We start from the raw sequence: 18,207 nt of genomic DNA, 5'->3' as shown, positions 1-18,207 counted from the left end.
TTTGGATCACAGCCATTCTAACTGGTGTGAAATGGTATCTCACTGTGGTTTTGATTTGCATTTCTCTGACAATGAGTGATGTTGAGCATCTTTTCATCTGTATGTTAGCCATCTGTATGTCTTCTTTAGAGAAATGTCTGTTTAGTTCTTTGGCCCATTTTTTGATTGCATTGTTCATTTTTCTGGAATTGATCTGCAGGAGTTGCTTATATATTTTTGAGATTAATTATTTGTCATTTGCTTCATTTGCTATTACTTTCTCCCATTCTGAAGGCTGTCTTTTCACCTTGTTTATAGTTTCCTTTGTTGTGCAAAAGCTTTTAAGTTTAATTAGGTCCCATTTTTGCTTTAATTTCCAATACTCTAGGAGGTGGGTCATAGAGGATCCTGCTGTGATTTATGTCGGAGAGTGTTTTGCCTATGTTCTCCTCTAGGAGTTTTATAGTTTCTGGTCTTACGTTTAGATCTTTAATCCATTTTGAGTTTGTTTTTGTGCATGGTGTTAGAAAGTGTTCTAGTTTCATTCTTTTACAAGTGGTTGACCAGTTTTCCCAGCACCATTTGTTAAAGAGATTTTCTTTTCTCCACTGTATATTCTTGTCTTTGTCGAAGACAAGGTGTCCATAGGTGCGTGGATTTATCTCTGGGCTTTCTATTTTGTTCCATTGATATATATTTCTGTCTTTGTGCCAGTACCATACTGTCTTGATGACTGTGGCTTTGTAGTACAGCCTGAAGTCAGGCAGGCTGATTCCACCAGTTCCATTCTTCTTTCTCAAGATAGCTTTGGCTACTTGAGGTTTTTTGTATTTCCATACAAGTTGTGAAATTATTTGTTCCAGTTCTGTGAAAAATACCATTGGTAGCTTGATAGGGATTGCACTGAATCGATAGACTGCTTTGGGTAGTATACTCATTTTCACTATATTGATTCTTCCAATCCATGAACATGGTATATTTCTCCATCTATTAGTATCCTCTTTGATTTCTTTCATCAGTGTTTTATAGTTTTCTATATATAGGTCTTTTGTTTCTTTAGGTAGATATATTCCTAAGTATTTAATTATTTTCGTTGCAATGGTGAATGGAATTGTTTCCTTAATTTCTCTGTTTTCTCATTATTAGTGTATAGGAATGCAAGGGATTTGTGTGTGTTAAATTTTATATCCTGCAACTATACTATATTCATTGATTAGCTCTAGTTATTTTCTGGTGGAGTCTTTAGGGTTTTCTATGTAGAGGATCATGTCATCTGCAAACAGTGAGAGTTTTACTTCCTCTTTTCCAATCTGGATTCCTTTTATTTCTTTTTCTGCTCTGATTGCTATGTTGAATAGCAGTGGTGAGAGTGGGCACTGTTGTCTTGTTCCTGACTTTAGGGGAAATGCTTTCAGTTTTTCACCATTGAGGATAATGTTTGCTGTGGGTTTGTCATATATAGCTTTTACTATGTTGAGGTATGTTCCTTCTATTCCTGCTTTCTGTAGGGTTTTTATCATAAATGGATGTTGAATTTTGCCAAAGGCTTTCTCTGCATCTATTGAGATAATCATATGGTTTTTATCTTTCAATTTGTTAATGTGGTGTATTACGTTGATTGATTTGCAGATATTGAAGAATCCTTGCATCCCTGGGATAAAGCCCACTTGGTCATGATGTATGATCTTTTTAATATGTTGTTGGATTCTGTTTGCTAGAATTTTGTTAAGGATTTTTGCATCTATGTTCATCAGTGATATTGGCCTGTAGTTTTCTTTTTCTGTGGCATCTTTGTCAGGTTTTGGTATTAGGGTGATGGTGGCCTCATAGAATGAGTTTGGAAGTTTACCTTCCTCTGCAATTTTCTGGAAGAGTTTGAGTAGGACAGGTGTTAGCTCTTCTCTAAATTTTTGGTAGAATTCAGCTGTGAAGCCGTCTGGACCTGGGCTTTTTTTTGCTGGAAGATTTGATTACAGTTTCAATTTCTGTGCTTGTGCCTGGTCTGCTAAGATTTTCTGTTTCTTCCTGGTTCAGTTTTGGAAAGTTGTACTTTTCTAAGAATTTGTCCATTTCTTCCAGGTTGTCCATTTTATTGGCATATAATTGCTGATAATAGTCTCTTATGATCCTTTGTATTTCTGTGTTGTCTGTTGTGATCTCTCCATTTTCATTTCTAATTTTGTTGATCTGATTCTTCTCCCTTTGTTTCTTGATGAGTCTGGCTAATGGTTTGTCAATTTTATTTATCTTCTCAAAGAACCAGCTTTTGGCTTTGTTGATTTTTGCTATGGTCTCTTTTGTTTCTTTTGCATTTATTTCTGCCCTGATTTTTAAGATTTCTCTCCTACTAACCCTGGGGTTCTTCATTTCTTCCTTTTCTAGTTGCTTTAGGTGTAGAGTTGGGTTATTTATTTGACTTTTTTCTTGTTTCTTGAGGTAAGCCTGTATTGCTATGAACCTTCCCCTTAGCACTGCTTTTACAGTGTCCCAGACATGGAACAATAGACTGGTTCGAAATAGGAAAAGGAGTAGGTCAAGGCTGTATATTGTCACCCTGCTTATTGAACTTATATGCAGAGTACATCATGAGAAACACTGGGCTGGAGGAAGCACAGGCTGGAATCAAGATTGCCAGGAGAAAGATCAATAACCTCAGATACGCAGATGACACTACCCTTATGGAAGAAAGTGAAGAACTAGAGAGCCTCTTGATGAAAGTGAAAGAGGAGAGTAAAAAAGTTGACTTAAAACTCAATATTCAGAAAACTAAGATCATGGCATCTGGTCCCATCACTTCATGGGAAATAGATGGGGAAACAGTGGAAACAGTGGCTGATTTTAATTTTCTGGGCTCCAAAATCACTGCAGATGGTGACTGCAGCCATGAAATTAAAAGACACTTACTCCTTGGAAGGAAAGTTATGACCAACCTAGACAGCATATTAAAAAGCAGAGACATTACTTTGCCAACAAAGGTCCGTCTAGTCAAGGCTATGGTTTTTCCAGTGTCATGTATGGATGTGAGAGTTGGACTATAAAGAAAGCTGAGCACTGAAGAATTGATTATTTTGAACTGTGGGGTTGGAGAAGACTCTTGAGAGTCCCTTGGACTGTAAGGGGATCCAACCAGTCCATCCTAAAGGAGATCAGTCCTGGGAATTCATTGGAAGGACTGATGTTGAAGCTGAAAGTCCAATACTTTGGCCACCTGATGCGGAGAGCTGACTCATTTGAAAAGACCCTGATGCTGGGAAAGATTGAGGGCAGGAGGAGAAGGGGACGATGGAGGATGAGATGGTTGGATGGCATCACAGACTCAATGGATATGGGTTTGGGTGAACTCCAGGAGTTGGTGATGGACAGGGAGGCCTGGTGTGCTGTGGTTCATGGGGTCTCAAAGAGTTGGACACGACTGAGCAACTGAACTGAATAGGTTTTGGGTTGTTGTGTTTTCATTTTCATTCATTTCTACGCATATTTTGATTTCTTTTTTGATTTCTTCTGTGATTTGTTGGTTATTCATCAGTGTGTTGTTCAGCCATTCTTGATTAATGAGTAGAATATTAAACTTTTACAGGTTTTTCCTAAGAGGCCTTGGATAGTTTATAGGAATATTCTCCAAATACCGACATATTTTTTATCATTACATACAATTCAGTAAGCCAATTAAGAAGTATAGGTGATTGTTTGGCATTCAATATTTTGGTGCTAGAGAAAAGGGGGCCAAAAGAAAAAAAAAGATATAATCCTAGTCCCCAAGATTTCAATCTTGTTGCACATAGGATGCTGGAAATACCTTAAACCAATACTGGAATTTATACTTTGCACTATAAACTTAACTGGCAAGTCTTCATTTCCAAGCCTGTATCAAACATTAATTTTTGATATTTGTTGATGCAAAATGCCTTTCACTCTCTAAACATAAATGTGTGATGTGTAACCTGGAGTGCTTTGCTTTCTTAAAGAGAAGTCTTCTGTGAATGCTGTTAATGGAACTGGTGGTAGCAATTCACCGAATAGAAGGCATATTTCTAGCCTCAGGCAACTTGATAGTAAATGGTGACAAAGACATTAAATAAGTTCTTCATACACTTTCAAGATCCTTCCTAAACCACTGCTGGATGGTTTTCAAATCCCATCAGGAAGAGTGATCATTTCCTATATTGACTGTGCCCAATTTTTTTTTAGATGAACATAACCAGGGCAACATTATATGAACACTTTGATGAGTTCTCTACTATGGTCATTTAAATGGGTCATTTTATAGATGCTGTTTCTCTATTAAGTTAAATGAGAAACTTATGTTTCAGATATTGTACCCACTAGAAATACCATGACTCCACTAAGCGGCAACAATGTGTAAAATGTGGAGTACTCCAACTGTGAGGTTTATGAGATAGTCCAAAGCAATAAATACTCATTTGAAACTTATGTGATTTTCTACAGTAAATGTTATTGGAAACAATAATACTTTCAGGAAACTACAATTCTCGCTTTACACAATCCCATCTGTCTGTGCCCCTCTCTCTTCTGCAGCATATTTAGCACCGCAACCACCCATGGTCAGACCTATCTGATCTGCCTCACTGACAGTTATCAGTATATAACCTCCAACTTCACGACTCTGCAATGTCAGACTGGGGTTCCTAACTAGACTGTGAATTCCCAAAGGGCAATGATTATGCTACTTATGTCTTCTGATTCTCAAAAAGGTTTGTAGCAGTGGATAAATGAAAAAATAGCTGTTGACAGACTGCTGCCAGCCATTCTTTATTTTAAGTGACATGTGAAAGAAAAATACCTTAAGATTTTTTTTTTTAAGTGCAGAAAGAATTCAGTTCAGACCAACTGGATGAAAACATCTTAATCTCTATCAAAGGACATTTTCATGTTCTAGCTAAGCTCATACAAGCACTGCTTTGCTGATCCAGATATTAAAAATTCTGGTTAAAATCAAGAGTCTTCTATGAACAAGGTACTCTGACATAGCCTTGTCCATTTAGTAGGCAATCCCTGATCAAACCTATTATTTACTTAAAATATTGTTTGGAGAACTATAAATTGTTACTATATTTGATATAAATATCAAAGTATGAGTTGGTGATTCTTGGTGGAAGGGGAAAGCCTTTTGACAAGGAATTATTCTTCACTGTAGATACTAAACTCTTTGTTTTCATAGAGCCTTTGCCTCATCATTTTAATGAAATGCCAGCTCAGTAAATATTTTTTAAATAAGGCATTTGGAGAAGTCAAGGGTTAATAAAAGGGAAATGATGGAATTTAGAGGAATGAAACATTCTTGATTTGTCCAAGTAGGGGAGCACTGGGATACGAAATAAGAGATCAAACATACCTGTTACGCCTCAGGGGACACACAGGTACTATTTGTCTTTTATAGAGATTAAGGTCTTTTATGTGAGGGCAGGAATATTTAAAGCAGGACATGTTGAAATAAATTGAAAGGCAGTCATCAATAATAATCATTTCCATTTTCTGACCGAACTTCAATTCAAATTAAATGTTAAGTGAAAATTAACTAGTGAAAATAGCCAGTGAAAATCAGTAAGCAAACATATAGAACCAAGTTTTTAAGGTTTTTGGAATAAGAAAAACAGAAAGGTTAAGCTCTCATGGGCAAGTCGGGTTCTTCATCTATTAAACAAACAGCTAGACTAGATCGCTGAGCTCCAGCCCAGCTTCTTCCCTCTATCACCTCCCACCTCATGCCAGTATCTGTTCTCAAGTTCCCCACACTCACTTGCAGTTGATCTCAGGAAAATGAAATGTGGTTTTTCCTAATCAATACTTTTGTTGTTGTTGTTTAGTCACTAAGTCATGTCTTGACTCTTTTGGAACCCCATGGACTGTAGCATGTAAGGCTCATCTGTCCATGGGATTTCCCAGGCAAGAATACAGGAGTGGGCTGCCATTTCCGTCTCCAGGGGATCTGCCTGACCCAGGGATCGAACACACATCTCCTGATTGGCAGGTGGATTCTTTACAACTGTGCCACCTGGGAAGCCCAATCAATACTTTCAGTTCAGTCGCTCAGTTGTGTCCGACTCTTTGTGACCCCATGAATCACAGCACCGCAGGCCTCCCTGTCCATCAGCAACTCCCGGAGTTTACTCAGACTCATGTCCATTGAGTCGGTGATGCCATCCAGCCATCTCATTCTCTGTCGTCCCCTTCTCCTCCTGCCCCCAATCCCTCCCAGCATCAGGGTCTTTTCCAATGAGTCAACTCTTCGCATGAAGTGGCCAAAGTATTGGAGTTTCAGCCTTAGCCTCAGTCTTTCCAGTGAACACTCAGGACTGATCTCCTGTAGAATGGACTGGTTGGATCTCCTTGCAGTCCAAGGGACTCTCAAGAGTCTTCTCCAACACCACAGTTCAAAAGCATGAAATATCAATAACCTCAGATATGCAGATGACACCGCCCTTGTGGCAGAAAGTGAAGAGGAACTAAAGAGCCTCTTGATGAAAGTGAAAGTGGAGAGTGAAAAAGTTGGCCTAAAGCTCAACATTCAGAAAACTAAGGTCATGGCATCTGGTCCCATCACTACATGGCAAATAGATGGGGAAACAGTGGAAACAGTGTCAGACTTTATTTTTGGGGGCTCCAAAATCACTGCAGATGGTGACTGCAGCCATGAAATTAAAAGACGCTCACTCCTTGGAAGGAAGATTATGACCAACCTAGATAGCCTATTGAAAAGTAGAGACATTACTTTGCCAACAAAGGTCCGTCTAGTCAAGGCTATGGTTTTTCTAGTGGTCATGTATGGATGTGAGAGTTGGACTGTGAAGAAAGCTGAGACCTACTATATAAGTTAACAAAAGTTCATTCTTACCAGATTTGCAACTGTCTACTAAATCATCTTCCAGGATAACCTGCATCGATCGTGGAATACTTCCAACAGATAGCCTTTGAACCTAGCAAGGAAAAGAAAGCGGATACTGAGTACATGTAGATATATACTAAATATTCAGAAGCCTAGCAGTTCTTGACATTACTGTCTGTTTCTCTGGTATTATCATGCAATTTAATTATGATGGGGATTTAAGGAATTTTCTTGAAACTTGTGCCTACTATCAGTTGAAGAATTTACTAAAACTAAACTAAAATAAAAACATTCAGATGGAAATAGCTCAAAGCATAATCAACCTGGGGGGTGGTCAAAATAAAACATGCTCCAGCTACTAAACACAATAATAAAGTTACTTAACCAGAAAAGAGAGGCAGTTCTACCCTGATCTCTATTCATAAGACCTGGGACAAATCACTCAGTTCTTTTGATTATTCGTTAGAGAACTCTAGCTTTATTCTTATTATATGTGTGCCTTATTACTTCCTTTATAGAAGACTAATCTCTCAGGTTCCCTTGCAGCTAAGTGTGGTCATATGACTAAGTTCTGACCAATGAGACACAAGTAAACTTGTTGCAGAAGACTTTGAGGGAGACAGCTTAAATGGATACTTGGTTTAGATGACAGGTGCTTTTGCTTCCTTTTTCCTATTCCTTGACTGGGATACAGATGTTACAGAATTGTAGCCACCATCCTGAACCACTGACCACTATAAGAATAGAAGCCATTTATTAAGAATGGTGTAGAAAGACAGAAGGGGTCTGAGTCTTTGACACTGAATAAAGCCTTTGTGTTTAAGCTGCAAGTAAAGGAAACTAAGGCTCATGCACACATGTTTAAAATGTTTATGTATACCTCATTTGGCACAGCATGTAAATTGTACCTAAACCCTAAATCCTGCCCACTCCAGTGTTTAACCACCAATTAAACCCATTTAATTTTTTCCTATCACTTAGGTAAACTTCTTAAAAATTCATGTTTTCAATTTAAAATAATTATTAAGTCACTTCATAACCTTCCTGCCAATGCTCACTATAAAAAGATGACCATTTTATGGTCTCTAAATGCTATACTCTATGAGAAAAAAATGTCATGCTTGATCTTATACTAGGTGATGACGCAAATACCATATATAATCTGTTACATGTTCCCGAGTGCTGGCAGTTTACCCAAAGCTGAAAAACACTTCTACAAATTTATTTTTCTCATGTATTTGATCATTTACCTGTTCCTGAATTTTGATTTCCTGATAATCTCTACACCTGGTTGGAGATGACAAGTCTGAGAGGCAAGTGAATTTTGAAGAATCACAGTTCTCCAAGCTGGGACATGAGGATGGCCGGAAGAAAGTATAATACTGCTCAAAGTCAGCCTGGACCACAAATACATGCTTGCACTTGTTACACATGTAATCCCGCTCAAACTCCAGGATCTTCACCAGACTTGTTCGAATTACTGTCCCCGTGACAGACAAGAAGTGTCCCACATCCTTGGTTTTAGGGATGTGCTCCCTCACCAGCTCAGGACAAACAGGCAATCCTGATGGAGAAACAAAACAAAAACACATCAACTTATATCTTGAGATATGATTCCATGCAATATATTTTTCTCGTATTTCCTAAAGGAGTATAATTTCAGGAAAAAAGAAAAAACTTCTGTGTTTTACTTAAGAAAAAGGTCAAATCAACTCAATTAAGAAAATAGAAAAGACACAACAGTCAGAATGGCCATCATCAAAAAGTCTACAAATGATAAATGCTGGAGAGGGTATGGAGAGAAGAAAACCCTCCTACACTATTGATGGTGACGTAAATTGGCAGAGTCACTATGGAGAACAGTATGGAGATTCCTTAAAAAACTAAAAATACAGCTTCCATATGTTCCAGAAATCCCATTCCTGGGAGAAAAACATGGTTGGCAAGAATACATGCATCCCAATGTAAACTGCAGTGCTGTTTACAACAGCCAAGACATGGAAGCAACCTAAATGTCCATCGACAGAGGAATGGATAAAAAAGATGTAGTACATATATACAATGGGATATTACTCAGCCATTAAAAAGAATGAAATAATGCCATTTGCAGCAATATGAATGGACCTAGAGACTGTCATACGGAGTGAAGGAAGTCAGACAGGAAGAGAAATATCATATGATATCCCTTATATGTGAAATCTAAAAAGAAATGATACAAATGAATTTACTTACAGAAGAGTAAGAAAGTAAGAAAGAGACTCACAGACTCAGAGAACAAACCTATAGTTGCCATGGGAGTAGAGGGAAGGATGAGAGGAAGGGTTAGGGAGTTTGGGATAGACAGATACACAGTGCCATATTTAAAATAGATAATCAACAAAGACCTACTGTATAGCACATGGAAATTTGCTCAATGTTATGTGGCAACCTGGTTGAAAGCGGAGTTTGAGGGAGAGTGGATACATGTATATGTATGGCTGAGTCCCTTTGTTGATAGTTTCCCTGAAACTATCACAACATTGTTAATTGGCTATACCTCAGTATAAAAAAAAAAGAATAAGATGCAGCACATACACTTTAATACAATGGAATATTACTCAGCCATTAAAACAAATGAAATAAAGCCATTTACAACAACATGGATGAACCTGGAGATTATCATAGTAAGTGAAATAAGTCAGATAGAGGAAGACAAATATCATATGATACTGCTTACATGTGAAATCGAAAAACCAACAAAATGATGCACACACTACTGTATTTAAAATAGATAACCAGTAAGGACCCACTGCATAGCACAGGGAACTCGGCTCAATATTCTGTAATAACCTAAATGGGAAAAGAACTAGAAAAAGAACAGATAATGTGTATGTGTAATTGAATTGCTCTGTTGTATGGCTGAAACTAACACAACATTGTTAATCAACTATGCTCCAATATATAATAAAATTTTTTTAAAAAATAGAAAAGAATTATTCCAAATAACAATTGTCAGTGGACTCTCTTTAAAAGTATGGATGATAAAATAACCTGGATTTTAAAAAGAACTGATCCTCTTAAGAGGGCTATCTGTTAAGTAGAATGTAAATATAGTATATTACATTCTATCTCAGTAAAAATGTAAATAGAGTATATAAATTTAACCTTACTCAATGACAAATACACTGCCACACACCACACATAAAATCAATTGATGACTCTGATAACAATTGTGGTTCTGATAACCACAAAGCTAAGTGATAAAGAAATGGCAGTGGAATGACCAAAGGCTAGTGCTTTCTCTAGTTAGGTTTAGGATTTATTAATACATAAATCTGACAGTGTTTTCAAGCCTTGTAACTTGCCCTCTCTAGTCTTGCCTTTCTCATGACTTCCAATCTCCTAGTCCAGACAAAAAGCGTGAATATCTGCAAATCATGGTACCTCTGCAGCTTTCCGACGCTACTTTGGAGAACTCTCCCCAGTTCACTCAGCAAGTTAGAGTACATTCAGATTTACCCTTCTGCAAGAAAACCTAAGTCGAGGCTAGCACCCTCACATGTACAAAAATAGAAGCGCTAAACAAAATGGTAAAATGAATGCACTAATGCATAGAAGATGTCCTTTATATCTGGAGGAAACTTCTGCCAGGAAGAGTGTAAAAGAAGGTACTCCTGGAGTCCAGAGACACCTTCCTTTCCTTGCAAGTGATGATCTAGCCCTGGGCATGCTGGGTCATGACAAGACTATGCAATACTGGTTTTACTTCGATCAGCATGAGGAATTGTGCTAGAGAGATATTCCACACTCAGGAAGAAAGCAGGTGGGAGGTGAAGAGTTTTAGCCTCAACCACAAGGGTCCCTCCCTCTTATGCTCACCAACCCTCTCTGTGTTCCTCCTGCAGTGCCAGGGTGAGTGAATTCCCTGCTGTCCAGACTGCCAAGGGGCCTGTGGCTAAATGCAATTATAGCATCTCTAATGAAAAAAACTAAGTAAACAATTACAACCGACTTTTCTAAGAAAATCAGCTTTTCATAATCTTCTACACTTTAACAATACAGGACAATATGACATCTTAATGTTATCTCACTGAATGGAATCATGTATGTGATACATGTGAAAATAAACTTTTTTTTTAGAATCAAACAAATTAGTCTGGAACATGATATTACCATTAAGTGATTTATTTTTTATTCTAAAGTAACTGCATTATTTTAAGAAAAGGGTAGTAGAGGTGAGTATATTTTTGGATCTTCACACTGTTTCATATTATTGCAATTTTTAAGCAAATTTATAATATGAAGATAGAGCTAAAAGTAACAGCAAAACTGACCACAAAAATCAAAACCTTAGAACTAAAAAAGAGTAAGGGATGATAGAAATGTCAATTTATTTTAATCTTTTTGTCTTACTATATGTTACTAAGTGTATTCTTCAACTTATCCCAGTAAAGCAGCAGGTACATCAGAAATTAAGCCACCATTAACACTAAACAACAAAAACTCTATCATTCTCTGACTCATTTAATGAGAGAAATTAAATTATTACTTAAAACAGAGACACATCCAGATCTGTGTTAGAGGTTATGTCCAGATCAATTACTTCAGGAGAAGGCAATGGCATCCCACTCCAGTACTCTTGCCTGGAAAATCCCATGGATGGAGGAGCCTGGGGGGCTGCAGTCCATGGGGTCGCCAAGAGTCGGACACTACTGAGCGACTTCACTTTCACTTTTACTTTCATGCATTGGAGAAGGAAATGGCAACCCACTCCAGTGTTTTTGCCTGGAGAATCCCAGGGACGGGGGAGCCTGGTGGCTGCCGTCTATGGGGTTGCACAGAGTCAGACACAACTGAAGCGACTTAGCAGCAGCAACTTAGCAGCAATTACTTCAAGCCCGTGGTTGCCGGCAGGCAGTCCCTGGAAATCAGCATCAGCCTCAGAGCTTTCGAGAAATGCAGATTCTTGGACAAGAGGTCAGATCTCTTCCATGAATAACTCTGGGGGTGGGGCCCAGCAATCAGCACTTTAACAAGTCCTACAGGTGATTCTGATGCCCATTAATGTTTGAGAAACACTACTTGAAATAACATGTGAGGGGCTTCCCTGAGGGCTCACTGGTAAGGAATCTGCCTGCCAATGCAGGAGACATGAGTTCGATCCCTGATCCTAGAGGATACCACCTGCCATGGAGCAACTTAAGCCTACGCGCCACAACTACTGAGCCTGTGCTCTAGAGCCCGTGCTCCACAAGAGAAGCCACTGCAGTGGGAAGCCTGTGCAACACAGCTGCAGAGTCGCAGCCACTCTCTGCAACTAGAGAAAAGCCTGCACAGCTTCGAAGACCCAGGACAGCCAAAAATAAATAAATAAATAATGTTTAAAAAAAACCCATGTGAGTGCTATTTTTTTCTCACTTACTTTGATGCTGTTTATTTGAATACCTTTCATCAAAACCACTGCGAATAGCAAGTAAATTTTCTGTGTCTATGCTCAGTCACTCAGTCGTGTCTGACTGTGACCCCATGGACTGCAGCCTGCCAGGCTCCTCTGCCCATGGAGTTTTCCAGGCAAGGATACTGGAGTAGGTTGCCATTTCCTACTCTAGGGGATGTTCCCGATCCAGGAATCAAGCTTGCGTCTCCTGCACTGGCAGGCGATTCTTTACCACTGCACCACCTGGGAAGCCCAAGTAAACTTCAGACCAATAACAATCCCAGAAGACAAAGAGCAATGCATATTCTAGAAAAACAAGCCAGAAAAACGTGTTATGTTCCTAAGGAGACGGAGCCACAGACACATCCTGTGTGTGTGTGTTCAGTCACTCAGTCGTATCCAACTCTATGAGACCCCTTGGATGGTACCCCACCAGACCCCTCTGTCCCTGGGATTTACACCTGGCGAGAATACTAGAGTGGGTTGCCATTTCCTCCTCCAGGGAATCTTCCAGACCCAGAGATCGAACCCATGTTTCCCACATCTCCTGCATTGGCAGGTGGATTCTCTACCACTGAGCCACTGGGGAAGCCCACAGAGGCATCCTGGGTTTTACTAATTCAATGCCTTGCCTGAGTCCAAAATGGAGGTGCAATATACCTAAAACCAGACCATTCCCACTCCTGGTTCATTCTGCCTGGGACACCCGCATCCCTCCCTGATCTCATCTTCTAGTCTAGAATCCTTGGGTGAATCATCTAGGACAATTCACTCCCTGCTCAGCGAGCTAATATATCTTCTAAATATCTTCAGTGACACATGTGTCACATAAGTAAAAGATGCCAGTGAGTGCCTTTACAATTATGTTCAATACGTACATATGCATGGATCTGTGGGCATACATACATAAATTGGGAAATAAATTTGACTATACAGCTGTCTCCCTTATAGCCTTGAAGCTCTTTAGATGAGGGACTATACCATGTGCATTTTGGTTTCCCAAGGGTCTAGCAAATCCCCACATGGGATATGTTTGTAGAATGATGTTATTTTGGTAGTAATATAATTTGCAAGTCACTTTCTCAGAGGATAATGAAGAAACGGGCTAAATTCACCTGAAACCAATAGGATCACTTAGGCAGACAGAATTTTAGTATTTAAACTGAGCATTGAAAAGTGTCTAAACATAAAGACAGCCTAAAGTCATTTCTTAAATACCATTTCAATAACATCAACTAAAGTCCCTTTTAACAACCATTCTGAAACATCATAAGAACAGAACATTTTTTCTTGATCCTAGCAAGATATTACCTAGTATCTGATACATAAAGATTAATAATATTCATAATTTTATTCCAGTAAGTGTAACTGCAGATACTATTTTTTCACCTAAATCAAGTATCTGGTATTTTTTTGAATTTTAATTTATCTCCAAGGAATTCTATAGGGACTCCTAATCTTTCTGAAATCACAGCATTCATTTTTGGGTTTTTTTTTTTTTTTCCTTTTTTTTTGGCCAGGCAGCATTTGGGATCTTAGTTCCCTGACCAGGGATCGAACCTGCATCCCCTGTATTGGAAGCACAGAGTCTTAACCACTGGACCTCTAGGGAAGTCCCACAGCAATCGATTTTGTTATTTATAAATCCCCATCTTTCTGAAATGTAGTAAATACTTATTTTCAAACAAAATGGCACATCTGTTCTCTAATCCTAGATTGCAGGAATTCAAAGACATAGCTTTAACACTACAAGTTGCTAATTGCTCCACTGCAATTTCTTTAAACTTAAGAAGCTTTGTCTGTTATTCATCCCAAAAAAGTTACTGAGGGCCTGATAGGTGCCCAGCACAATGCTAATCTTGATATAAAAAAATAATGAATTTTATCACTGGGTAGCATCTACCAAATTTTCTTATTCTTTGAATTACCTATACTTTTATTGTCAGTAGTCACAAAAGCTCAGAAAGCTGTATTAGTTTTATACACACATACATATGTGTATATATGCACACAAATATTCTCCCTCCTCTCAGTTGGTATGGCTAGTAGCCAGCCTAGCCTTCCAAATGTCCAGAGAAACAGTATAGAATCATGATTCTTCTCCAAAAGTGACCATCAATTACACAATGGATATGTTTTTAAGTATGGTGGCTTAGTTGCTAAATTGTGTCTGACTCTTGTGACCCCGTAGACAGTAGCCCTCCAGGCTTCTCTATCCATGGGATTTTCCCAAGCAAGAATACTGGAGTGAGTTGCCATTTCCTTCTCTAGGGGATCTTTCTGACCTGGAGATGAAACCTGGGTCTTCTGTATTGCAGGTTGATTCTTTACTATCTGAGTCACCTGGAAAGCCCATTTTAAGTATAAAAATCTATTATTAGTGCTTAAACTCAATATATGTTGGGATTTCTCAAAATCTTCCTAAAAAACAATATGGCAGTAAAATTCACCTGATATCCTGGCATGAAGATTCTGCTTCATGGAGAGACCTTCAGGCTGAGAAAGGGACTGGAGAATCGTCAAGGCTGATCTTCTCAGTGCATTATCAAAAATAGTTAGCACTTCATTAGGGAAGGCATTGAAATATTCCCCAATTTCCATGTTGGTCTCAAAAAGGGTCATGGCATTAACCACAACTGGGTAATGAGCATCTTCATCTCTTTCCTTCAAGATGAGAAGTATGTCGTTCTTATGGTACTCCGAAACATAGGACTCAAACACTTGACCAACCAATGTAACTTGATCGCTATTCATCTTGATCTAGGTAACTAAAGAAAGAGAAAGGACTGTGTTATACCTTTGCTTTTCTAGACTTATATACTAGTTTACAAAAAAGACTGTTTGGCTGTAAATCATTCTGACTTTGCGCCAGACTCTAATTTGATCTGAATTATCTGTTATAGTCACTTGCCTGGAAAATTCCATGGACAGAGGATCCTGGTGGACTACAGTCCGTGGTGTCACAAAGAGTTGGACATGACTTAGCGACTGAGCACAATTATTAAGCACATAAAATCTTAAATGCCAGTCTTTTGGTTTAAGTTCCTCCTAGTAGAGTTCTTTGCAAGCATCCTGGTTCCAGGTTTTATTTACATAAAAAACATTTTTCTCTCTCTCCCTGGCAAACCTAGTCTCACACACACACACACACTCATTTGTATTCTGCTACATACTACTATTCAGACCAGTAGCAATTCTGACTTAAGGAGTTAATAAATTGGCTTTAGAAATTTACATTTGGAGGTGAAAGTGTTCCTCTTTTCTTTTTCTAACCTCGGAAAACTATTGTTGCTTTAGTCTCTAAGTCATGTCTGACTTTTTGAGACTCCATGGACTGTAGCCCATCAGGCTCCTCTGTCCCTGGGATTTTCCAAGCAAGAATACTGGAGTGGATTGCCATTTCCTTCTCCAAGGGATCTTCCCAACCCAGGGATCAAACCCAAGTTTTCCATGTCTCCTGCATTGGCAGGTGGATTCTTAACCACTGAGCCTCCTAGGAAGCTCCACACTAGAAATCAGCTGGCAGGAAAAAATGGCTTCTTAAAAATAATTTTACTTCTTAGCCACTTTGTTCTTTCAGTGCTTATGACCGGAAGGGGTTCAGCTGGCTTCAGCAAAAATAGTTGTGAAAAGTATAAAAAAAAAACCTAGGAAATTAAATTGAGGAAAGGAAACTGTCTCTAAATGAGAAATCACTATGATTAAAAGTAAATATATTACATTTTAATTTATATCTACAGATTAAAAAGGGCCTGCTGCTATTCTATTTTCATGAATATATGTAGATAACATGTACAAGGCACTATTCTGGGAAATGAAAAAAGCACAATAAAAGGTCCTCTATGCCTCAGATAACCAAAGAACAGATCAAATGAAGTGATGTTCTAACAGTGGTAAAAATGCAATACAAATGGGAGCACAAAAGAGACAAGAATTAAATATAAATGGAGTGACAACCCCAGACGTGCCAAAGGACAGTTACAAATAAACTGCCCAAATTGATCATTTAAGAAATTCACATTTGGTTTGGAAACAGACCACTGGAGGACAAATGTCCTTTGACTTATTTCATTCAATCAACATCTGTTGTCCTAGAAATAGATGAAAGAAGATTGTTATGACATTCACGGTTTAGCATCCTAAATATGTGTTACACGTGCTACTAGCAATATTTTGCTTTCTCTGGGAAGCTACTCGAAGGTATGAAAGGAGTAAGGGGTAGTATACCACAGTTATGTCAAGAATCCTGACACTTACAGGATGCCAATGTGAGATTAAGAGATGTATAGGCCACTACACTGATAAGTATTTTGTGTGGGGTAGGTATACATTCAGCTAAGAGTAAAGAAGAAAAAGCACTTGAGAAAGAACAACTAATCATACAGTATTTTCATCATTTGGCCTTTGCTGGAAAAACAAAACAAAACAAAACTGGGACTCTTAGAGTGGCTATAAGATAAGGTCTCAGTTCAGTTCAGTCTCTCAGTCATGTCCAGACTCTTTGCAACCCCACAGACTGCAGCATGCCAGGCTTCCCTGTCCATCACCAACTCCAGGAGCTTGCTCAAACTCATGTCCATCGAATCAGTGATGCCATCCAACCATCTCATCCTCTGTTGTCCCTTTAGATAACCTCTAAGATTCTATAAATGCATATTAAATTTGGAGCCAAAAACTTAGCAACTTAAAAGGCAGTTTCACATAAGGCTGGAAGGGGGTAGTCTCAGAATTCATGGTTCATATTAAGATCAGTTTAAATTTCGCCTAGTCTTTTTGAAACAGCATCACTAAAAAAAAAAGCATTCACTTTCAATATCTGGGCACAACTGACTAAGCAGCTTGCTAACCCTAGAAACATGCTCACTCATACTTGAGCAGCGTTTTACAACTTTCAAGTTCCTTTTCCTTTTTCTTATGGAATATTTGAAGACAAATAAAGCCAGGTTGTGCTACTTTATTCTCTTAAGTAAATCGCCAACAAGAAAAACCCAGGAGGATGCATAAGCTGTAACTTCCAGCTGGGTCCCTGGGAATCACAGCCCGCACACCCGCCGCACCGCCCCTCCGGGGGCCACGCCCCTGCACCCTAAGATCCGCCCTCTTTGGCACCGCCCCCTTCCCGCCCCCCAGCTTCAGCTCTCCGCCTCCTCCCCGCGGGCGCTCCGCAAACGTGGAGCCAAGTTGTGCCCGGAGAACAGCTTTCCACACTTCCGTCTCTGGACACTGCCCGTGCCCGACAACAACATTTCCTAGGCTCAGCTGCGGGCAGCCGCATCGCCGGCCCAGGCCCGAAGTTGAATAGTTTTGGAATTAACCAGGTGTGGGCAAGACTTGGGACCCTCTGCGGGAGAAATAAAGAATGGTGAAACGAAGCTGCGGCTTTCACTTACTGGCGGTTACGCGGTGTCAGAAGTCACCGGGGGCTGCTCCCGACGCTGAGGGACACGAAGGGCTCAGGCCAGGCGGCGGGGTAGTGCGCGGGGCCCGCGAGGCGGGAGGAGGCCCCGGGTGGAGGCGGGGCGGGTGGCGCGCGCGGGGCCGCTGGAGGCGCCGTCGGCCCCGGGGACGCGCAGGCACCCGCGGGTCCGCCTGGCGCCCGGGCGAGATAGGCGCCACGCGGGCGGCTTGATCGGGCCCGCGCTCCCGAGGGACGCCGGGCCGCGCACTGCCTCAAGTTGGCGGTTCAGGTGCCTCTTCCGGGTGGAGGAGCGGGCGGGCGGGCGCGCGCCCCGCCGAGCGCTGCCGGACGAGAGAGGCGGGGCGGGGCGGGGCTGGATGGGAGGAGCGAGGCGGGTCCCGGCCAGGGCGCCAGGAGCCCCGGGGCGGGCTAGACTGAGCGGTAGGCGGTGGCTCTTAGGTTTTGCACGCGCTGGGCTTTCCTTCTTGTCTTAAGACCTCTGCCAGACCCAAAGCCGCCAAGATTTTTCTGTTTTCTTCCACAAGTTTTAGAATGAAGGTTTTAAGTTTA

At 40.1% G+C, this 18,207-nt stretch overlaps 1 protein-coding gene across 2 annotated transcripts in view; it reads right to left on the bottom strand.

Moving 5' to 3' along the window:
* Positions 1-17,774, bottom strand: part of MCM9 (minichromosome maintenance 9 homologous recombination repair factor) — a 96,726-nt gene extending 78,952 nt beyond the window's left edge. Inside the window, exons 1-4 of one of the 2 annotated variants that reach the window (XM_027551115.1) lie at positions 17,630-17,773; positions 14,690-15,007; positions 8,074-8,387; positions 6,833-6,914 (exon numbers count right to left, since the gene is read on the bottom strand). In XM_027551115.1, the coding sequence (XP_027406916.1) occupies positions 6,833-6,914; positions 8,074-8,387; positions 14,690-14,993 (700 nt within the window). In that variant the 5' untranslated portion in view covers positions 14,994-15,007; positions 17,630-17,773. Of the gene's footprint in view, positions 1-6,832; positions 6,915-8,073; positions 8,388-14,689; positions 15,008-17,629 lie in introns of both variants that reach the window. The other variant, XM_027551116.1, reaches the window with a different exon arrangement.
* Positions 17,775-18,207: the final 433 nt, after the last annotated feature.

Source organism: Bos indicus x Bos taurus, chromosome 9, assembly GCF_003369695.1.
Source record: "Bos indicus x Bos taurus breed Angus x Brahman F1 hybrid chromosome 9, Bos_hybrid_MaternalHap_v2.0, whole genome shotgun sequence".
Taxonomy (NCBI): Eukaryota; Metazoa; Chordata; class Mammalia; order Artiodactyla; family Bovidae; genus Bos; species Bos indicus x Bos taurus.
Note: the sequence above shows the minus strand (reverse complement) of the source record. Positions and strands in the feature narration are given on the sequence as shown.